Here is a 25,055-nt window from a genome sequence, read left to right as displayed (position 1 = left end):
AACACAGAACCAGAATCACATGACACTGCAGTGAAGACACCTTTGACCGAAGAAGAATGTAAGGAAAATTGTTGCCACTTTACCAAAGATTGTCATCAGACAGTTTGTTGGAAAGATGCCTAGCTGGTAAGACTAACAACGCAAACGAAGCGTTACATAACATAATATGGACCAAGTGCCCCGAAAAATATTTTTTACCTCAAAAGTGAAGATTGATATTGGGGTTTTGTGAAGCTATCAGTATCTACAACACTGGATACTTGAAAACTAGTGTTAGCTTCCAAAATGCTGCTGGTATAAGCCCCGGGCGGTACGCGGCCAAAATAGCAAAACATTTAGACAGTAAAAGACTTCGGCTTTCGCGTGCACGGAGAACTAAAAAAATATGAAGCCTACAGAAGAAAAGTTGAGGTTAGCACAAGCTGAGAAGAGGAAATACATCAACAAAATGAAGGAATGACTTATGGTGCTGGCTGTTTCTGAACTGAAACAACGGGTTCACTACTGTACTGCTATTACAACCTAATAGTGACTTTTTCATAATGTATTACACATTTTTTTTTTTTAAATAATACATAAAAATAGGCCTTTCATAGTGTTTTGTTAGTGGTTTTACTAGACCTACATATGTCTTCAATATATAAAATATACCATTCATTGAATACAAGTACCTGTGGGGTAAGTTATTTTCCTCTACAGCTACAAAATAACTAGTGTAAAACTTCAACGCTGTTTCCCGCAACTTATAAATTGATTTATTTCACACAAATGTTCTTATAACTTTTGAACTATTATAGATAGAGCAATGAAAATTTTACCATATATTATTTATACTATATTGCCACTTTTCGTGCATGGACAATACTGTAAGTTAAATACAAAATTATTTATAAAATTTTTTTAATTATGACAAAAAAAGAAAATAAAAAATATATTTTTGTCAAGCCATAACATTTACACTATTCAAGAAATAAACATGAGTATGCACAAAAAGTTAGTACTTTTTTAAAACACTTTAAGATGAGACATCAAGCACTAAATATGGTATAGTAGTTTAAAAGTTATAAGACATTATAAAACTTATGTATTATGAAGAAAAAAAACTGATAACAATCCAAAACTATATGGATGGATAATTTTTTTTACTTGAACAGTGGTAAACATTGTTCTAGGACCAAATTAACCTAAAAAGTACATAAAATAATTATTAAAAATAATTTGAAGAAAATTACTAGTTTCAGTAGGGAATCCCCTTAAGACACTATAGAACACTTCAACTGCTTATAACTGCCGAAGTAAGAATGTCAAATAGTTTTACACTACGCAAATGAAAGTTATCGTTCTGAAAAACTCAATGTTGCAAAATGTCAACAACATTCCGATCTGAAATAACAATCCTTTCAAAGTTCCAATGTTAATCTTGTTATTTACTTGCACTCAAACAAAAACAAAGTTTGAGGTTAACGTTATACAAGATAGATACACGTGTACTAAACCCAGTAATAATCCACCTCTTCAATAGTTTCATTTAGCTCTAACGCGTTCTACTATAGAAAAGTATACGGAGCCACGAGCTAAGAAAACAGGCGGACGGTCATCGCCTGGGGAAACACCGTTGAGACTTACTCAAAGACATTTCCCGTCATTAGTACCACCAACTGATAAGAGGAAAGATGCAATGAGGGCCTGTCATGTCTGCAAGAACACGTCACGGAGAGAGCCCAAAAGGCGTGAATCTCGATACATATGTAAGGACTGTGATGTTGCACTTTCCGTCGTCCCATGTTTTGCAGATTACCATGAAATAAAGCACTTCTAATGGTTTTTATTATTCACAGGTAAATTATTACATGATATTATGTTAGATGTAAATTTGTTAAAAAAATAAATCATTTTACAATTTACATAATTTCTTTTACTAGCTGTAGAACTCGTGCTTTTAAAATCAATATGAATAATTACATCATTCTTTGAACTAGATTTTGTTGAACTTTTCGTTGTATCAATCACATAAATTGATCTTTTCTGTTTAAATTCATTCGGTTTATAATACATTTCAGTGTTATTACAATAAACTTTCTTACAATCGTGATACATTTGATACATAATTCTAAAAATTCCATTTGAAATATGCAAATTTTAAAACTCATCAGGATAATATGAACCATTCAACTTTACTCTAATATTCTTTACATTCAAATCGTCAAATTTGGAAACATAATTTTCTTGATTATTTTGTCTATCTGATTGAAAGCAAGTCATGACAAATTTATGATTGTTTATATTTCTATATATTCGTAATATCAAATTTATATGTGATATTCCTTTTTGCTCAATGCATTGCCAATCTAGAAAATTAAACAAAATATTTTTGGATAAATTTTGCATTTCTTGTGGCAGAAATCAGTACAAAGACAAAACTGATGAATTCGTAGAACATAAAAAGTGTGCAAATCATAAAGGCTCGAGCGATGGAATGGAAGTACAGGGTGCGAGGCTGTGTGCAATAGGTCCAAGGCTAAGATAGGCGTTCGATAGGCCAAATACCTGGGAGATGGTGATTTTAAAGGATTTTCGGCTGTTTTAGAGATTAGGCCATATGGAGAAGAGGTAGAAATAGAGAACCTAGAATGTGTAGGCCATGTCAAAAAACGCCTTGGCACAAGACGGAAAAGACTAACAACACAAGCCTAAAACTGAATGTATGGGACTAACAACACTTAAATTAGGAGTAACAGATGCAGTTACATGTTTTAATGAAGGTGCTGCATCAAAAATAAATGTATTTCAGTTATTGGGTTTTGGGCCTGGAAAATACACCGTGACAGGTCTAAAATCAATCGTCCGCCGCAGAATGTTAAAGACAGACTAGGAAATAAGGGAACAAAATAAGAAGAGAATAAGGAGAAGGATTCTGAAAAGGCCCAGGGAAGAAAATGAAGAAGAAACTGCTAAAGACTACTGTGCTGGTGCCTTTAAAAATGTAGACTAAGAGTGTGATCCATCTAGTTCTTGCTTTAAATGAGTTTTGCCGAAATTGTTACTTTTGAACATTCAGGCACTCATATCTGAACTAAGGGTAATAACGCACTGGAGCGACCGCGACCACGACCACGACCGCGACCGGTCGCTAGCGACCAAATTAACATAGACAGGCATGTACCAACGTGCATTGAACGACCGCGACCAGAGCTGTTGGCCGCGGCGACCAGAATATTTGGTCGTGGTCGCTGCGGCCAGACGATGTGACGCGACCACAGCCAACATGAGATGGCATGGGAGAACACGCACTAGTCCGCGACCAGTCGCTGTTGTGATAGCTTCTCTCTTTTTGAGTAGTGTCTTTAATTTTGAGGTTAGGTAGGCAATAATGAGTGAAGTCGATTTCGATACAGAAAAGTTTATTCTGTGTGTTAAGGAAAGGCAATGTTTATGGGACATGACAAAAGAAGAATACAGCAACAAAAATGAGAGGAACAAAGCATGGCAAGAGATTACACTGTTGTTTAGCAGTGCAGAAGCAACCACTAAAGAAAAAAATACACTATGTAAGTAACTGTTAATTACATTATTTATTTTACTTAGCAAATAAGTTACCTAATTTAATAAAGTACCAGTGTGTCATGTAATGAGAAAAACAAAATCAACAAGTTCTTGTTAATTATATTTCATTCTTGCTATTATTAAAGGCAGTGGTTTTGCCATGAAACTGCTCCTTCGTTTGCGAAATATTCTGCTAGAATGTTTCTTGCGTTTGAATTGTATTGACGTGTGTGTGTGTGCCTCCTCTTATGTTGTCATCACTTGGAAACCTATATAATGTGTCTGCAAACTGGAAACCATCTCTACTTCGTACGTAATTGTGCAAAACACAACACGCCTTAATAATGTCTATAGCTAACTCAATATTAACATTCAAAGCCCGACGGAAAATACGCCATTTATTGGCTAAGATTCCGAAGGTACATTCAACGTATCTTCTACCTCTGTAATGTCTGTAGTTAAACAATCTTTTCTTCATATTAAGCTGTTTTCCAATGAAAGGACACATAATTCTTTGAGACTGTGAGAAAGCATCATCAGCAAGAAACACAAATGGAATTGGTGTAGTACGTGTTTGTGATATTGGTCTGTCCTCGGGAATATCCATAGTACCAGTATTTATTCTTTGGTACAAAGTTGATTGTTGGAATATAGTAGAGTCTCCACATTTTCCGTATGATCCAATATCAACATATACAAATTGATAGTTTGCATCGGTCACTGCCATAAGGATGATGGAGAAGTAGTTTTTGTAGTTATAGTAGAGTGATGCACTGTTTGGGGGTTTTACAATTCTACTATGCTTTCCGTCAACAGTGCCTAGACAATTAGGAAAGTTTGCCCTCTTTTCAAATTCAGCTGCAGTTCTTAACCAGTCTTCTTTTGTTGGTTCAGGTAGACATTCCTTCTGTAGAATATTCTATAGTGCAGAAAATACTCTTGAAACAATTTCTTTTATTGTAGTTACTCCCAGACGATAAGAGTGGTGTAAGTCCACAAATGAATTTCCAGTCGCCAGATACCTGAAAATAAGAATCTGAGCTGTACTATTTATAGTATAATTAAACTGCAAATATTTTGAAAGTAACATTATGTAGTACAGCTTGTTACTTTCCTACTAAAATATAATACAAATTGAAGAAAAACAAAACCTCTAATTTAATAAGAGCTGTATTTGCAGAGATACGACTTCACTGTTTTTTTTTTTTTTCAAGTACGCGCCTACAGAAAAAATGGAAGAGTGTGAAGGATTGTTACAACAGGGAGAGAAGGAGGTTGAGTGGTGGAAAGAGTGGTTCAGCTGCTAACAGAAAAACACCATACATATACTATCACATGTTGTCATTCTTGAATTCCAACAACCCACCAACCAATACCCATTCCAATGTGTCACATCCTCCAGATGAAGATGACATCGATCTTGAAAATACCCAATTGGACCAGGGACCAGAATCTGAAACACCTACTGCAACTACAGCGACGGCAGAGCCGTATGCAACACGGGTAACAGCCAAAAAAAGAAAACCAGAGGATAATGTTGGTCAACAATTAGTAAAAATATTGAAAGAATCAGCTGATGAAAGGCGCAGACATGATACAGAAGTTGGATGTGATGAGGATAGGTTATTCCTCTTGTCTTTAGTGTCGAATATAAAAAAAGTTCCAGACCATTTAAAATTATCAGTCCGACGCCAAATTATAAATATCATTGAGCAGAATACAGTTCCTACCAAGCACTACCCAACACCTAGGCTTATTGTGGTACAAGGGAGCAAGCGATGTGTCTAGGACTACCTCAAAGGCCGGATTTTCTGGCCTTGATTTTAAACTAAAAAAATAGTTCATAGCCAATTGAACACGTCTCAAAGATAGGGATGTCTCACCACTCTCAGCTAACAGACTGACAACGGGGCTGGAACGAAAAGCCCCAGTAGCCAATCTGATAGCAGAGTGATGGATTGAGTCCAACATTTTAAGGGCTGTTGGCTTCGCAGAAGAATAAACCTGTGATCCATAATCAACACAAGGTCGAATATATGCCTTGTAAAACTGAAGCATGCATTTTCTATCTGCACCCCACTTCATTCCGCTTAAAGCTCTCATCGCGTTAAGTCTCTTTAGGCATTTCGCCTTAAGTTCTTTAATGTGCAGAACCCACGTCAGTCTGTAATCAAACCGCAACCCCAGGAATTTCACACGGCGACTCGCTGGGATTTATATTCTGTTTATTAAGAGTTGGATCAGCGACGTTCCTCAGTCGAGAAAAAGTAATACATTTAGTCTTTGAAGGAGAAAAAGAAAACCCGGTTTGGTTGCTCCAATCTTCAAGACGGTGGATGGTGAGCTGAAGGTACCTCTCTGCAGTAGCCAGCCTCCTGGCAGGGACAAACACAGCAAAGTCATCTACGAATAGAGAGCATCTGACAGGAGCTCTGACGCAGGAAGTGATGCTGTTTATGGCCACAGCGAAGAGAGTACAGCTAAGGACACTCCCTTGAGGTATACCGTTCTCAAGAATTTTGGTGTCGGACAAATGAGTTCCCAGTCTTACATTAAAAGAACGTTCATCCATAAAACCTTTAATAAAATATAACATATTACCGCCGACGCCCCAATTTGAAAGAGTGTTTATAACTCCCCTACGCCAAGCTGTATCATACGCTTTTGTTATATCGAAAAACACAGCAACAAGTTGCCTCCATTCAAGGAAAGCATTCAGGATTGAGACTCCAGGCATACTAGGTGGTCTAGAGTTGAACGGCCTTGACGGAAACCACATTGCTGTGGAGACAGGAGATTATTGTGTTCTAGGAACCATACCAGTCTACGATTTACCATCCGCTCCAGTATCTTACAAAGACAACTGGTAAGCGAGATAGGCCTGTAGCTAATAGGGGAGAACTTGTCTTGGCCAGGTTTGTACAATGGCACAACGTAAGAGTTACGCCATGAACTTGGAAAGCTGCGTTATTGAAAAATTCTATTGAAAAGGGACAAGAGGCACGCTTTAACCTCTACAGGAAGGTTTCTCAACATGGCGTAGTAGATGTCGTCAGCACCGGGAGCTGAGTTTATAATGGGAGAAATAGCAGATTCTAGTTCGTCAAGGGAAAACAATAAATTTAAGGGATTTATATAGTTATTGTCATTTATGGGCTGTGATTCATGTTGTACTTTATTTCGCTGGAACAAAGGACTGTAGGACGACGTCCTCGACACGTTAGAAATGGACGAGGCCAGAGCGTTTGCCACATCTTTCGGCTCGGTTAATATGATGTCGTTCACCCTTAAGCCAAGAATAGGCAGAGGTGGCTGTTTTCCTCAAACTGCCTTTAGTCTCCTCCACACCAGAGATATAGGGGTGGTACGGTTAATCGAAGAAGTGAATTTCTTCCACGAATTTCGTCGACATCTTTTAAATATGAGACGAGCTTTAGCTCTGGCAAGACGAAATCGTGCAAGGTTTTCTAGGGTCGGAGATCTAATAAATATCCGCAAGGCTTTCCTGCGCTCCCGAAACGATATCCTACACTCTTCTGTCCACCAAGGTACGTTTCTTCTTTTTATGATTCCTGTTGTTTTTGGAATACTTTCCAGAGCGGCACTTGAAATGGCAACAGTTATCTTGTTGACGGCGGAGTCTATATCTACTGATGTTGAAACATCTGGTGCCTGTAAATCTTGTTTAAATTTGCCCCAATCTGCCTTATCAAGCACCCATTTAGGTCTTTGGGGCACATTACCTGGAATATCGAGAACTTTAGTTGTGACCGGTGCATGGTCGCTACCGAAAAGGTCAGAGGAAACTGACCAATCGAAGCGGTAATTTGTGGTGTGCACACGGTTAGGTCCAATACTGACCAGGAACCTGCTCTCGGGCAAACCTGTAAGTTGGTGAGCCGTCGTTCAATAAAACAAGATTCAGATCATCAAGGACCTTGGAAACCATGTTGCCCCTTGGAGAGCAAGTAGCAGAGCCTCAAACACGATGATGGGCGTTGAAATCGCCCACAAGTACGAAAGGATGAGGCAATTTATTAATAAGGTCCAATAGATCTTCTCTTGGCAGACATTCTGGTGGCGGGGGGATATAAACACAACAGACATATAATTTAAACGGTATGTCAAGCTTTATGCTTATTACTTGTAGAGGTGTGTTCAAAGGTACCTCCACTGTATTCAGAGAAGGATTTGCGAGAACCATATTGCTCTTGAATTTTTAATCCAATATCATCAGGAAGGTGATAACCTTTTAGACCACGTTGTGATGGGTGACGAGACATGGGTTTCCCACATAACCCCAGAAACGAAACGCCAGTCGATGGAGTGGCGTCACTCGACGTCACCGGTTAAAGTGAATCCACACGTAAGGTTATGGCGACAGTGTTTTGGGATAGACGTAGGATATTGATAGTTCATGGAGCGAGGAACAACAATAAATGCGGCCACTTATTGCACTCTGACTAATCTTAGACGAGCAATACAGGACAAGCGACATGGCCTTTTGACAGCTGGAGTTTCGTTGCTGCATGACAATGCCAGACCCCACTCTGCCAACCAAACCCAAAATCTCATCAAATCGTTTGGTTGGAAACCGCTAGAACACTGATGACGAGATGAAACAAGCAGTACAAGACTGGTTATCGTCGCAGGAGGCCGATTTCTATGACACCGGCATTCAAAAACTTGAAGATCGTCATGACAAGTGTTTAAACAAAATTGGAAATTATGTAGAAAAATAATGATTAGTGTCAGGAATAACATAAAACAAGTTTTATGAAGAAATCTGTTGTGGGTTTTTATGGGGGTTCAGATGGCAGTAAAATATTTTTTAATGCATTTTTATTTTATTAGATATTTGTGTTCATATACATGTCACAAACACTTTAAGACGACTCCCATCAAAATCTGTGATTTAGAAAAAAGTGATTCCACTTTTAGTGGACTTATGTCAAGCGTCTATACCAAATTTTTAGTAGCTCTGCCGTGAATTGACAAGACAGGAGCAAATTGCTTAGCAACAACTTATACTTTCTGCAATGAAATTTATATATACACAGTAGTAAGTTCTTTTTCTGTTGAATGCGTTAGGTTGGTAGTTCAGAATCAGAATCATTTTATTGTCGTCCAACAATTACAAAATTATATTGACAAAGTCAAATATGATATTACAAATATCACTATGTAGGCATACAGAGCCTAAAATAAATACAATCTATATCTGTTAAACGTTTAAAATTTTAAAATTGTTAGTCACTAAAATTGGCATTAAAAATCTCATCTACAGAATACAACGTTTTTCTCTTGAGCCACTCTGCAACAACATTCTTAAACCTACCAACAGAAATTGATCTAGCACTTAAAGGTAACTTATTGAATAGCCTAGCTCCGGTTATTGCATAGTTCTGTTGAGTTTTACTTAACCTAGCATATTGTACATCAATTGTATTTTTAATTCTAGTGTTGTGTTCATGGTTAAAGCATCTAAGATTGAAAGACTCGAGATTTTCTTTAACAAAAACTAAACTGTGTAATATATACATACATGGAAGCGTAAGTATATCCAGTTCATCAAAAAATGGCCTACAGGACTCATTGTCGCTAATTCCCACTATGCAGCGTATGGCTTTCTTTTTCCACTTAAACACAGTCTTGGCCCCACTAGAGTTGCCCCACAGTAAAAGCCCATACAGAAGGTGTACATTAAAAAAGCATAATATGCACTAATGACAAGATTAAGACAAGTATACAATTTTACTTTTGTTTTAGTAAAAATATTACTCTTGCTAATCTAATACATAAATGGTTAGTTTGGATTCCCCAGCTAAGCTTTGAGTCTTAATTGATACCAAGTAGTTTTACAGACTTATTTTCAGAATTACGTCAACTAAAGACAATTTCCTCGGTCTTGTTATTATTAACCATTGTCAGACACACTGGGGTGTAAGATACCTCACACTAAATAACTTTTTCTCTGCAGCACAAGTGGGTCGTGCAGGGAAATTTTGGTGGCCATGTAAATTCAGTTGGTAGCCTTGCTGCTCAGGCGCCATTGTTGTTTACTCCATTCTGCCTGTCATTGTCCAAGTGGAAAGGTCGAAACGTTGCTTGGGGTGTGCTGCACCCCAGTGTGTCTTCTGTGTGACGGTTTTAGTTTTTCACAAACTTACTATTTATAATTTTAAAACTAGTTTGTGTATTGATTAACTGTTTATTTTTCCTTTAAAAGGTTAAATGTTATCACTGTTGCATTGTAAGAGTTATTTATACGTAATATAAATAGTTATGTCTTCTGAACTAAGAAGTGATGTAATTCGTGATTTATTATTGGACACTTGAAAGTGATGAGGAAAGTTTATTTGGTGGTGATAATACGGATGATGATAGGATAGATAGACGAGGAATTAGAACATTCTGATGAGAACAGTGCAGACGAAGAAGGAGAAGAAGAAAGAAATGAAAGGAGGAGAAATGTAGCTGCTCTTTTGGGGAAAAATGGTTACATGTGGAGCTCTGAAGAACCTCAACGGAGACGCCGCCCGTTGGCAAGGAACTTGATAACACACTTTCCTTGTGCTAAAGGACCCGGCAAAGAGGTAAAAACTCCACTTGAGTCATGGTTGCTTCAAATTGATAAAAATATTTTAAAAGAAGTTGGCTATAAGACAAATGAAGAAATTGGTAGGAATGTTTTATTGTTACAAAACAACCAAAGCTATCATCATGCAACAAATGAAACTGAGCTTTTAGCCTTTATTGGATTGTTATATTTAGCTTGTGTTCAAAGAAATAACAACCGACACAGGGGAACTTTGGTCCATAAGTTTTGGCTTATCGATTTTTCGTGCTACAATGCCACTAAATAGATTCAAGTTTTTGGCTAAGACTTTACGCTTTGATGAGCGGCAAGGAAGGCAAATGACCAATTTGCACATATCAGAAATATATGGAACATGTTTATGGGAAATGCAAAAATGTTTGTATTCGCCTTATGAACATTGCACCATAGATGAGCAGTTGGTTGGGTATCGTGGTGATAGTAGTTTCAGGGTTTATATGAGGAGTAAGCCTGATAACTATGGATTAAAAATGAAGGGGTCGAGGGAAAAAGGGGATAAGTCCATGTTTTTTCAAATTAGAGATATCAATGCCACTTTATTCTTAGGTAGCAAATACACAGTTTATGATGATTTCTTGTGCAATAAACGGGACCAGTCCACCAGAAAAAAATAAATAAATAATTACGCTCAGGGCAAAGAAAGGGATCAGTCCACGGTCTAAGGGCAAAGAAAGGGATCAGTCCACGGTCTAAGGGCAAAGAAAGAGATCAGTCCATTAAACGAACTACGAAGTTGCAATAAAGGGATCAGTCCTCGCGCTCATTTGGATTTCCCATGGTCCTCTGCGCCACAGACTGGTTGGGACTTGTCTTTTTATGGACAATATTCTTAGTTTGTTGCTTGCTTTCTTGCAGAACAGTTGATAAGATAATTATTGTGTGAATTTCAATTAGTATATTTCCTTATGGTGTTGTGAAGTGTTTTTTTCAATTCAGATTTTGTTTTGTATAGTGATTGTGTTGAGTGAAGTGTTGGTAGGTTATATAAGTACAAATTATAAGTATAGTGACATGGAAAACATTGATGTTGATGAAGGTAATGGGGTGAGTAGGGCAAGTAGAAAAAGAAAAGCCTTTGGAAGAATTTCTGATGTAATGAAAAAAATTAACTTATCGAGTCATGAGTTAGGAGAAGACTGCCATTGTAGGTTAAAATGTTTTGAGAGAGTGCCAGACGATGCAAAAAAATCAGTCCTAAATGCCTTTAACTTGATGGCTAGCTCTGACGAACAAGACTCCTACTTATCCGGGCTAATCTCTGTTGAACCTGTTGCTCGTCGACGGAATAGGAAACCTGAAGAAGAGGCAAGAAAAAATGAAGCTACTTACAAGTACAGAGTAAGGGGGCGAATTGAAGGTGAAACAAAAGAGTATGATGTATGTAAAAAGGCGTTTGTGTCACTTCATGGAATAGATAAAAAGAGAGTTGAGCGTATTGCTGCTGCATTAAAAGACACTGGATTCAGCCCAAAAAATAGAAGAGGAAAACATGAGAACCGCCCACATAAAATTAGTGATGAAGTTTTAGACAAGATTCGCACTCATATTACGTCATTCTCATCTAGAAACTCTCACTATGGGCTGAGGGACACCAAAAAAGTTTACCTTGACCAAAACCTCAATGTTACAAAAATGCACAGATTTTTCCAAGAGAAAAACCCCCAAGTTAAAGTATCTTTTGACAAGTATAATGAGATTTTTTGCAAAGAGTTCAACATTGGATTTGGATATCCACGTATAGACACTTGCTCGGCTTGCGATGAGCTAAACTCTAAAGTTAGGTCCATTGAATTGGAAATAAATAATTGTAGTGATTTAAATCAAAGAGATGAGCTACAAAAAGAAGTAGGGAAAATACAAACTGAACTAACCTTGCACAAAAGAAAAGCAGATGCTTTTTATAATAGGAAAAGAGCTGTGACAAAGATGTGTAGAAAAAATCCACAAGAAGAAGCAATTTGTATTGATTTTGGACGCAACCTGCCCATCCCAAATGTCTCGACGAATGACGTTTATTATAAGCGACAATTGTCTTTGTATGTTTTCAACATAACAATCTTGTCAACAGGTGAATCAATATTTTACTTGTTTACTGAAGCAGCAGGGAAAAAAGGAAGCGATGATGTTTGCTCTCTTGTACACGACTTTCTTTACAATCACTTATCGATGAATGTAAAAAAGCTTCACATATTCTCCGATGCCTGTGGAGGCCAAAATAAGAATTTTACAATGTTCAGATTTCTTCACTACCTTGTACATTTTGAGAAGCGGTTTACAAGTGTCACAGTAACATACCCTATTCGTGGTCACAGTTACCTCGACTGCGACAGGCACATGGCTCTTCTAAACCCTAAAGCGTGGTTGGAAACACAAAAAGATTGGCAAGAACATTTTGAGGCAGCTAGGAGGAAACCAACTCCGTTCGTTGTAAACTCCATTGATCCAATCGATGACCAAAATCCAGCTACAAAGTGTATTTTTATGAGTTGGACCAAACATCTCGAATCATTTTATGCAAAGAGAGAATTCAAAATTAGGCCAATAAGGGAGATTATGTTTGATGATAAGAGCTTTGAAAACATGTTTTATCGGCACACATATTATATGTTTGATGATAAGAGCTTTGAAAACATGTTTTATCGGCACACATATCATGGAGCTTGGGAATCTACAGGAATAATAAAGAGGAATCAATCAAAGAATCTTGCAGCTGAATTCACACTGCCTGAGGCTAGCTACAATGGTGAGTTACTATTTTAATACAATATTTTGTATTTCTTTGTATCCTAGATAAATGATGTAACTAAACTAAATTCTGTAAACGACCTTTGAAGTTTTTAAATTTAAAATTAAATTGTCAATAATATAAACATTAAAAAACTACTCCATAATTTTACAGCACTTAGGAGGTATGTGCTATGTTTCAGGGCCACTTCCCATAAGTGCGGCTAAGTATGCTGACCTGCAGCACTTATCAAAGTTTTGTGGTCCAGAGGCACAGGACATATTCAGGAAGTTGAAATATAAGTAAAAGTGAAAAAAAAACTTCTTTAGGATGTTTTCTTTTTTAAATGTATCTTATTTTATAATAATGTAACAATAAAATTAAGTTCTGCTTTGAAAGTGCATGGTCTAGTCATTTATGAACAACAACTGGGGAATGAAAGAGATAAGTCCGTTGTACATATCCCCTTATTTCCCCCAGTATATGTAAAATATTTCATAAATACTTAAACAAAAAGTATTTAACAAAGATTTTATGCACTTTTTGCGCAAGTATAATGTTTCATATAACTTATAACATAAAAAACCGGCTTTAACTCTTTATTTTACGTGAAAACAGTTGTGTACTTAGGTTTAGATATCGTAAACTGCTGTTCCTGAAAAATTTTCAAAAGTGGACTTATCTCTTTCTTCCCCCGACCCCTTCAAATATTTATGCTAAATGACTCAAGAACTGCTTACATGATCAACGCTTTGCCATATGCTGGTCCAATAAAGCCACCCAACAATGAACCCGTACCATCATACTATGTCCGGACACTAAGTGAACCTATTCATCACACAAATCGAAATATTACAGTAGATAACTTCTTTTCATCAATTCCACTTTTTGACAATATGCTACAACATTTTCAGCTGACAATGGTTGGTACCCTCAGATCCATCAAGCCTGAAATACCTCCCTCTTTCATTGCACCAAAAACTAAAGATAGTTCTCTGTTTGCATTTACTCCAAACAAAATGCTGATTTCTTATTCCCCGAAACCTAAGAGAAATGTTCTTCTGCTAACTACAATGCACACAAACAATTGATCCCATAACAATGAAGCCTATGCCTATACTATTCTACAATACCACGAAAGGTGGTACAGACACATTTGACCAATTGTGTCATAGTTAATCAGTAAGTAGTCGAACGAACCGATGGCCTATGAGAATTTGGTTCGCCATGATGGATCAAAGTGGTATAAATGTACTGTGTAGCAGTTCAAGCACTCCCCACAAACAATAGCACGATCCAGTCAGGAAAGGAAGGAATTAGGGATAGGTAGGATTTATGGATGAGGCAGGGGAAAGTGCCAGGATTGGAGATGTGTCTGGCACTAGCTCGGGGTACGAAAGGTCGCCAACCTTTAAACACCAGAGTAAGACGTCCCCCTACAGGCAAAGCGCACGCATAGAAGGATCCAGAGTTTAAAGCTATAAGTCGAGACAAACAATAAGGGCTCAAGAACTGATGGCCAAAGCCCGAGTCAATATTGCTAAAGAAGAAGGAGCTGAAATAGCAGAGTTCGAAAAATGTCAAGACCATTTGAAGAACTACACACAAAATAACAGTCTATAGTTATAATACAAAGCGCCGTGATGTGTACTTTATTGGAAACAGTAATGATGCACTATACAATATCAACCTGTTGTTCCACAATGGACACTGTAATGTAATTACCAATTTAACCGTAGCCCTTTTATGTCACTTTTGCTGTGAAGCGTGCCATCTGCTATACGAAAATAAAGGAGATCAGAGATGCTCAACAATTTGCTCTACTTGCAGGACAATCTCACCTCCCTGCAAGCTAAAGCATTCGGGAATAACTTGTCCAGATTGGAAACGCCACTTTAAAAATCTGCACTGCATCATTGCCCAACAAGGTGAACTATGTAAAAAAGTACAAGAGTGTCTCGACTGTGGTAAGATAATGTACAAGATACATAGGAAAACACGTCACGAATGCGGTGAAGTTTATTGCAGTAGGCTACATGTGCAGACTTTAACATATTCAGTGCGGGCGGACTAAAGTAATATTGATGGAGATTGACAATGTACTTTTTATAAACTCACTCAACTACTTTCCAATGGGTGTATCTGCCTACCTAAGGCCTTTGACTTAGGCCCCGAAAAGAAGAAAGACTACTTTCCACATCTCTTCAATACACTAGCGAACCAGAACTACACAGGTCCTATACCTGCAAATGAATTGTACTGTCTGGAAACAATGTTTGAAAAGAGTAACAAAGACTTCGAAAAATAGCACAACGAGCAGGTATGCAATGTATTCGACATTCAGAAGGAATGGATTGAAAATTGTATATCCGATGTTGATATTTTGGCTGAAGCTTGTATTACATTTAGATCACTCTTCATCTCCGAATGCAATGTCGACCCATTTTTAGAGGCCGTCACTATAGCTAGAGCATGTGGCACCTGGCATTTAGACGTAATTTCTTGAAGCCAGACACAATAGGCATAATACCGAAGAAAGGATACAGATTGGTGGATACCCAATCTTCTGCTGCGCTGCAATGGTTAGCATGGAGGAAGAGCAGCGAGGTGTGAGGATCCAACATGGTGGTCGGGAGCGGGAGATTAAAATCGAAGGGATGAAGGTGAACAGCTTTGCCGGGGTGCGGTTATATGAGTTTCAAGGTTCCTACTACCATGGATGCCTAAAATGCTTCCCGTATAAAAGGGAAGAGCCGCTGAAAGAAGATCCTTCCGACACCCTTGGGTTAAGATACTAAATGACTAGAGACAAAATGGAAAAAACACTCTCGAACCCCTTACCAGCTTGTAAAGATGTGGCAATGTGAATTTAATAATCTGAAAATATATCAAAATCTCACACATTTGGAAAATCATCCCATGTTGAACACCTTACCGCTCCATCCCCGAGATGCTTTCTTCGGAGGAAGGACGGGGAATGCAATGACATACCACAAATGTTCACAAGACGAGACTATCCAATACGTTGAAACCTGCACCCTTTACGTACGTATATAAATATTGCTAATATTCTTTAGGGCACCCAACAATCTACTTAGGAGTCAATAATGTTGTGAACGAGAGATGCAGGTAGAGGGTCTGCTACAAACCAAGGTGCTTCCGCAAAAAATCTTTACCATTCGGTACTTCCAACTCGAATGAACAACTAACTGATGTTTGTACTATGTAAAGTCTATGGTGAAAAACTCAACAGTGCAGAATGCGTTCAGAGTGATGAGAATAGAGCTTTCATTGGAACATTGATGATGGACGAAATAAGAAGGTCTGTAGAGAAAGGGTACGTTATAGGGGGTAATACTTGATTCACGCTCAAATAATACTAAACCTAGTACAAACTTCATTCTTAAACTTATGACCATGATTTTAACACTAAATAATTTTAAGTTTCGAGAAGAAAATTATCTTTAAACTAAATGAACTGCTATGGGTACACGGATGACTCCTTCTTATACCAATCTTTTTATGGGTTCAGATACATAGATGACATTTTTATAATATGGCAACACGGTATCAAAACACTTAAAAGACTTTCTTTCTAATTTCAATAAATTTAGTATTTTAAACATTACATGGTCTATCTCACCAGATAAACTCATTATAAAGGTCTGCCATTAACACCATATTTGCGGACCACATTCATTGTTACGATCACGTGCATCTAGCGCACATTCCCACGGTCTCTAAACTATATTGCCCATCATAAAAGTCCATTGTAGTATAAAGGGCAGGGTTTAGAAATGTTTGGTGAAAATCAATTCTTAGAAGACCGAGGACTTGCACTACGCACCTGAACACACTGCTCAGTACAGATTGGGTCTGTTGGTAATCCATTCCAATTGGAGCTTGAGTCATTTAATAATAAATTATTGTCTGTATAGTAATTAAATGTTTACTATCACCATCGTTTTATATTATCTACATAAGCAAATTAACACACATAGATTGCGTTAATTATGGGCACTCAATGTTGTAATATTTGGTTTGGCTCTGTGAGCTATGAAGTCTTGCAATTGCACACAAGTGGCCAAAGAGAAACACAAGCGTGGGGTGGATTAAACCCCATGTTACTTCGGTCCAAAAATACCTATTTTTATATAAGTTTGGAAAACAAACGCTCAAGTAATACTTATAAAATAAACAGAATAAAATTTAAGTATTATATTGGAGTATTTGTTTTCTAAACTTAAGTAAACTAAGAAGAAGCTGGTACAATGTACCTATTTTTATTTCTGAAAATGAGCCATTAATACAGTGTTTCAGACGACCCGCCCGCAATCTCCAGTGGAGGAACCGTTTGGCATAGAGCTATGCAATAAACTGTCAACCTAACAAAATCTCATACTGCGAACGTCGTAAATTGGTGCTGTAAGACAAACCTGCAAACATGGTCATGCGACATTCATAATTAACGAGGTTTGCAGGCTCATCGGTTGTTCCTGATCGGCACAGACAGGTCTTTCACGCCCTTTCCAGTATTTTTGAAACATTAAAATTGTTATAAATATAAGAAATCCTTATTACCTTAGTTCCTAGGTTTGTTTATACCTACGTAAATTTAATTCATAATTTGAAACCTAACACTGAAATATTCATTCCAAATTATTAAATACATCAATTTGTTACACTTTTTATAGGTTTTTAGTTCCCCATTCTATAGTATAGGATAATTTTTGTTAAAAGTCATTTAATTTACTTTTTACAGATGCCGAAGCAGTCAACCGTTAAACCAGACAAGATTATTATTCGTGCATCTGAAGAATCCGCCATTTTAAATAAGAATGGGGAAGTACCAGGTTCAACTCATGAAGTTTGGAAAAAGATTTCTGGTAAACTTGAATCAAGAATAACTCCAAAAAATGTGTATACTATTGTAAGGGCCAATCGGAACAATGTACTGACTTCAATTAAAAAAAAACTAGGTGTTTGCAACGATTCAACTAAGAAAAGACCCTTGCTTTGTCCAACTGATAATGACGACAAAAACTCTTCATCATCATCTGACCAGGAACTCACATAACAGTTTAGTACCACTTAAAAAAACTTTTAAGGTGTTCATACCTTATGAAGATTTTGAAGCAATGCAGCCAGTGTACTCTAAAATGAAAAGTAAAAAGCAGGGAAAATTGAGACATGATTTGGGCTGAAAAAATTGCACATCTTATATGGGATCAACACAAACTCCCTTGCCCCTTTGCTGTAAAAAAACTCACAAGCAAACATCGATTCGAGATATCATATAACAGTCAATGCTTACTGCACAGATTCCAAATGTAAAAATTTAGCTTAAGGAATTATAGCACACAAACCCGTATCATGATAACCTGTTGAAATGGAATGGAGATGTGTAGATACGCGTGGTATAACGAACTCTACTAAAAGATATCTACGAGGTTCGATTAGAACTGAAGTAGGAAAGAAACTTGCCCACTCCTCGTGTACAGTGTTCCGTCGTCACGCTGCTGATGAACTAATGGATATTTGTGACCAGCTAGAACCTCCGACTTTGTATAGAGATAATGTACTTCGGAGTTCAAGGATTTACAGTACAATGTAGTTCATGGGAACGATCCTGTTTTGTGCTTAGAAGTAATGAAACATAATCAACCCCATAGTGGTTCCATTCATGATATTTCTCTTGATATGTTATTTGTTCACTACTATACGCAGATGCAATTACATACATACAAGATTCTGTGTCGATCTAATTATGTTATGCTCATAATTGACGCTACTGGTTCACTTGTTAGGACAATTGAAGGGCTTAGTGGATGAAGGGGTTATGTTACATTTTTTGAGAATATGAGATATTTCAGTGGATGAAGGTGTTATGTACCAAAGTGTTATGTCACATGACCAGAATGTTAAAAAACAGACAGAAATGACAGATATTAGAAAGATGAAGGGGCTATGTTACTTTGAATGCTATATCCATAGAGGATGAAGGACACATGTACCAATAACCCCTTCTTCCACTAGGGCATGGACTGGAAATAGAAACATAACTTTTCGGAGATCAGAGCCGGAATATAATGTTCGCTACCTCAACTACTTGGGAGATGGAGACTCAAAGGCCTATGCATCAGTGAATGAAGCTCAAGTTTATGGAAAAGAAATAAAAATAAACAAACTTGAATGCATAGGCAAAGTACAAAATAGAATGGGAACACGTTTACTCAAAATAAAAAGTACGTCGGGTAAAACCCTCTTTGAAGATAACAAATCTATGTCCGGCAAAGGTCGACTCACTACTGCTGCTGTTCATCAACTGCAAAGTTATTACGGATTGGCTATACGTTTGGGCTGACTCTTTCCACGTCTTATGGACTAACGAACAACCCCAACACGAGCTTTGCCCAAAAGGAGACGAAACGTGGTGCAAGTTCAACCAGAGCTTACTTGATAATACTGAGTATAATCATAACAAACACTTTCATTTGCCAAAAGCTGTTATGCTTGCTATCAAGCCAATATTTAGGGATTTGGCTGATCCTGAGCTTTTGAAAAAATGTGTGAAGGGCAAAACACAAAACCCAAACGAATCATTAAACAATGTGATTTGGTCTGTAACACCAAAAAGGGTTTTTGTTAGCCTACCTGTGCTAAAATATGGCACTTATTTAGCTATAAGCACATTTAACCCTTAGCCCTCTGATTACTTTTTACAAAGTATTCCTCACAGATCGAATGTCCACTTTAATGGACACAGCCATTTTCCCACCAGGTATTATTTTATTCTTGCTCTTTGTTCCTTACAGCTCGTAAGTCCACTTGAGTGGACATACTCGAATTCCACGAACACTCTCAAGTCCACTATATTGGCCACTATATTCAACAGCTGTTAATAATGTTTAAAACCATATGTTTCTCTCTATAAAGTGCTGCAGTCTGTTATTAAAGTGTCAACTATTGATCACATGACGTGTTTATTTTTCTCACAACATTATTCAGTCTATAACCTCACTTTCATTTTTTGTGACCGATAGTAGCCTACTGTAGTGTTTTCACTTTAGTTTCTTGCTATTTGATCTTTAGTGCATAATAGTTGAGTTTCAATGATATTTATAGTTTTTAATAGTAGTTTTTGTGAAGAAAACGAAGCTCTTGAACAGCAAGGAGCAGAAGGAGTAGATGATGACGAGTTTGTTGCAGAGAATAGCGATTGGAGAGAATGGATGGTAGGTGATTCAGCTTTTCTCAGGTTTCAATGGTCCAATAATAGTGGATTTAAACCACCAAATCACATGACACCAAACACCCCATTAGAATATTTTCAATTGTTTTTTACGGATGAACTATTGAATGAAATAGTTAAAGAAACGAATAGGTATGCAAACGAAAAAATCACGAAACACACCCCTTTGAGGAAACGATCCATATGGTGGACGTGGAAAGACCTTACTTTAGTAGAACTGAAAGCATTTTTAGGAGTGCTCATTAACATGGCCATGAATCCTAAACCAGAGATCGATGATTATTTTTCAGTAGACTGGCTTGATTATCAGCCGTTTTTTAAAGCTGTGTTCTCCAGAGACAGATTTAGTCAGATTTTTTGGAATCTGCATGTGTGTCCCCCTCCCCAATGTCCAGCACAAGGAACCTTGACTCGATTTGGCAAAGTTAGAAATGTTGTGTTGTATTTAGATCGCAAGTTTAGAGAACACTATGTTCCAAGAAACAAAGTCAGCATTGACGAAAGCACTGTAGGCTTCAAAGGGAAAGTGCTTTTCAAAGTCTACAATAAAGATAAGCCTGTGAAATGGGGCATAAAAGTCTTTGTACTGTCAGAATCCTGTTCCGGATATATATGTGCCTTAGAGCCATATTTTGGGAAAAACACCACAAGTAGTTTAGAACGGCAAGACCTGTCTGTTACCAGCAGAATAGTTCTACACTTAGTGAACAAGATAAAAAGAACATATGGTAATATCGAGGGCCTGCATGTATTTTGTGATAGGTACTATACAAACTTGGAACTGGCTAAGGAACTGTATGATTTAAAATTACACATAACGGGGACTATAATGAGAAATAGATTAGGTTTGCCTGATCAAGTTAGGCCTAAGACAAAGAAAAACAATACCCCTCCACTCAAGTTGAAAAAAGGTGACATTAAGTCTTTTAGGAAGGAAGATAAATACCATGTATTGCTATGGAAAGACTCCAATGACGTGACAATGCTTAGCACATTATATGACAACATAACACAAACAGTGAGGCGCACTGTGAAAAATGGCATGGTTGAAGAAGTGAGGAAGCCTACAGTGATATGTAAGTATAATAAGTCGATGGGAGGGGTGGATTTAGCGGATCAGTACATTTCAAGATATGCATTTACACGAAAGTCAGTGAAATGGTGGCGAAAAGTTTTTTTCTGGTTACTCGAAACAGGGATTGTAAATGCATTTTTACTCTACAATATGAACCAGGGACAGGGAAAAGAGAGGCAGAGGAAATTCAGAAAACAACTAGTCAAAGGACTAGTTGGTAATGTAAGAAACTCGAAAAAACGGGGAAGACCGTCAGACATGCAAGATGACGAAAGACTGAACGGTAAGCTACATATCCTTGAACTGTTACCGTACCCAAAAGACTGTTGTGTATGCAGTGACAGGGGTGTTGGTGGGACTAGAAAGCGTAGTAAGTACTGTTGCAAAACTTGTACCTCAAAACCAGTTAAGTGTGTTGAAAACTGTTTTGAAAAGTACCACACTTCAAAGAAAGTCAAGGACTAAACACTAATATTGCTGTCATTTCATTATTATAGTATTAAGTATTGATTATTGTATTGTTATTACTAAGCTTTATTTAAAAAAGTCATTTACTGTAAGCTGTAAATAAAAAGTTTTAATTATCAACAAAACTGTGTGTTATGTGGATTTTAAATTTTTAAATACCTATTACATTACATCAGTTAAATCACCAGACTAATTCCGAGCAGCTGATGATTGTATGTCAAAATGGCGCCGAGCTGAATGAGACCAGCAATACGTCCACTATAGTGGACATTTGATCTGGGAGGAATATGCAAAGGTAAATTATAACAGGCTGTTTAGTAATGGGTTCCGTCCACTATAGTGGACTTTCAAGGGCAAAGGGTTAATAATGGCTTGATAAGTAGAGTACAAATAATGGATGAGCTTAAACTTTCTCCTGGTAAAAATTTGGTTGCTGCAATGAAAAGCCTTGAGAATAAGCTACTCAAGAAAGCCGAATTAGCTGCAAGTGAGCTTGAGAAGAAAATCAGGAAGGCATTGAAGAAAAGAAAGTTAGAGGACCAATTTGAGCAGGATGAAGCAGACAAACCAGCCTACAGCACTGGCAGCTACTGATGTTACCAAGTTCACTGTAGGTTAGTACAAAGATTTTTTCAATCGCGTTTTCCCAAAAGTTGTATTTTCTAACTTTGATGTAAGTACTACAATGTAGGTACAGACAGTACTAAATACTGTAATAATAATTTGACAGCTGTTAGTTTGTGGTTTGTTTACATTTCAGTTGCAGTGTTGAGTGTTTACTTACGTTGAATAACAAGTGATTAGATTGTTTATTTTGTCTTACAATCATTGTTCAGTGCTTTTTACTCACTATAATGTCTAGAATAAAACGAATCAAAAAGAAACCTTTTGGAGATAATCAATTTACTATAAACGTTAGTGATGCTAAACACAGTTCATCTAGGCCTAGTCCTAAAACGTCTTCCAGTTCTAAGAAACTGAAACATTCTGGACATTAACACATTCACTGCGGGTGACGAGCATGCTCGTCATGCGAACCTGGCGCGCCTGGCGGTGGACGAGCGAACTCGTCATACAGCAGCTGCTTTCATATTGCCCCAGTGTGAGCTGAGCAGTTGCCTGGGAAGGCTGTAACACTCATAGCGAGGTGTGCCAGTTTCGGTGAGTCAGTTGGTGTGATTCGTCCCCGGTTCGCCATTTTCGTTTGTTGTGTATGCTTTGCGATATTGTGTGAGTGGATTATAGTGTCTGTTGACTGTGTAAGTGTATGTACTCATAATGGAGGAAGACGATAATGTTATTGACGATAATTTTTCATCTGATGAAGACAATGAGTCGAGTTCGAACAGTTCTAGCGACGGTGAAGGCGGCATCTCCCACCCCCAGTGGGCTGACACGGCCAGCGACATGGCTGGTTTACGTGACCTGCCGTTTACTGGTCAACCTGGCTTGCTCGTTCCCATTCCAGGTGACAATAAACCAATTGACTGGTTCAATCTCCTTCTTGACACCGTGTTTTTAGAGAATATTATTAGACAAACCAACTTGTATGCCCTGGAACTATTTTGTGGCCCCACCACTACTCCCGCGTCTCGCATAACCAAATGGAAGGACTTAGTGTTGGCCGAACTAAGAACATTCTTAGGCCTTCTACTGTTGACTGGCAACGTCAGATTGAATCGATTGAACGATTATTGGAAAACTCATAGGTTGTTGAACTTTCCTATGTTCAAGGAGTACATGTCTCGAGATCGATTTCTTGGCATTTTGAGATGTCTGCATTATTCAAGAGTTGATACCCCTGATCACCCTGAACCTGCTAACAACCGGTCTTTTAAAATTCAAAATATTGTTGAATATTTCAACAATAAGATGCGACAGATCTATTATCCCGACCGTGAACTGACAATCGACGAAGAGATGGTACTGTGGCGTGGCAGACTGGTCTTCCGCCAGTACGTAAAGGGCAAGCGCCACAAATATGGGATCAAAATTTATTCCCTGAATGAACCCGAGGGACTCATGCTGCGCTTCCATGTTTACACGGGGAGTCATGACTCTTGTAGTGGCAAAGGTCATACCGTCAAAGTCGTCATGAAGCTGATGAGGGACTTCCTGGGGAAAGGCCATTCCCTGTTCATGGATAATTTTTATAATAGTTTTGTCTTATCATCCAAACTTTTACGTCATTCAACCTACACTACCGGCACCCTACGCATCGACAGACTCCATACACCTCCAGCGGTGAAGGCAAAGGCATTGGGCAAAGGTGAAACGATAGCAAACTATGCCCAAAGTGTCATGATTGGAAAATGGAGGGATAAGCGGACGGTGACCTACATCTCCACACAATATGACAACGAGATGGTCCAAACCACCAACCGGAGAAACCAAAAACGAACGCTGCCAAAACCAATCATGTACTACAACTCTTACATGAAGGGGACTGACCGCTTGGACCAAATGGTATCGTATTACCCCTGTGAGCGCAAGACCCTGCGATGGCACAAGAAAATTTTTGTGCACTTTCTCCAGGTTGTTGTTGTAAATTCTTTTTATCTGTACAACATGTACAACTCAGATAGGCTGTCCCTGTATGACTTCCGAGTTCGTGTACTTGAAGACCTGCTCCCTCCAAAGGAAGCCCCACTGCTCATCACACCGACTCGCAACAGCATGCATCGTCTCTCCAAATCAATGAAGCGCAAAGGAAACGGCAAGTCAGTTACCCGGAGGTGCCGCGTTTGCTACCAAGAAGGCAAGCGTAAGGAAACAGTATACTATTGTGCAGTGTGCCCTGACGAACCAGCTCTGTGTGAACTCGGTTGCTTTGATAAGTATCACGAGGGCAAATAAGTAGTTTTTAGACTTTGGCGGTGGGTGGGGATGTATATAGTTTTTTTCTAATTTTTACTCTGAGAGGGGGGAGTGTTAACTGTTTTTGATGTTGTATATTTTTCAAACTAGTATGTAATATATACGTGTAATTGATGTACTATCTACGAGTCATTCATGTACTATATACGTGTAATTCGCGAGTGTTTGTGCCGAAACCTAGTGCGCAGCGAGCACATACAACACGGTGACCGGCACCCGGTGCGGATGACGAGCAAACTCGGCACGGACATGACGTCAACCGTTCCGGCCAACGAAGCTTCCGGGATACCTTGGACAACCCTTTCGGCTATCCTGACTCCATTTTGGGTAAGTAAAAAAAAAAATCCCGCATTTTCTGCCACCAGTAATTTTGTCATCCGCAGTGAATGTGTTAAGCACGCATTGGATTTATAATAATTACAAACTTTGGACTTAGAAACATTCTGGGTGGAGACTAGAGTCTCCTCTTTAGGGGGTGTTGTTACGTTGCTGAACA

General features: G+C 38.1%; 1 protein-coding gene across 1 annotated transcript; it reads left to right on the top strand.

Moving 5' to 3' along the window:
* Positions 1 to 15,475: 15,475 nt before the first annotated feature.
* LOC124370608 (piggyBac transposable element-derived protein 4-like) lies at positions 15,476 to 24,538 on the top strand. Its single transcript, XM_046828900.1, has 4 exons — positions 15,476 to 15,590; positions 20,013 to 20,122; positions 21,374 to 21,497; positions 23,010 to 24,538. Exons 1-4 carry the CDS (start codon positions 15,476 to 15,478, stop codon positions 24,536 to 24,538), a joined length of 1,878 nt encoding a protein of 625 aa, XP_046684856.1.
* The last annotated feature ends 517 nt before the right edge of the window (positions 24,539 to 25,055 follow it).

The sequence above is a fragment of the Homalodisca vitripennis genome, unplaced genomic scaffold (assembly GCF_021130785.1).
Source record: "Homalodisca vitripennis isolate AUS2020 unplaced genomic scaffold, UT_GWSS_2.1 ScUCBcl_315;HRSCAF=2044, whole genome shotgun sequence".
In the NCBI taxonomy this organism is placed as follows: domain Eukaryota; kingdom Metazoa; phylum Arthropoda; class Insecta; order Hemiptera; family Cicadellidae; genus Homalodisca; species Homalodisca vitripennis.
This window is presented reverse-complemented; position numbering and strand designations above follow the sequence as displayed.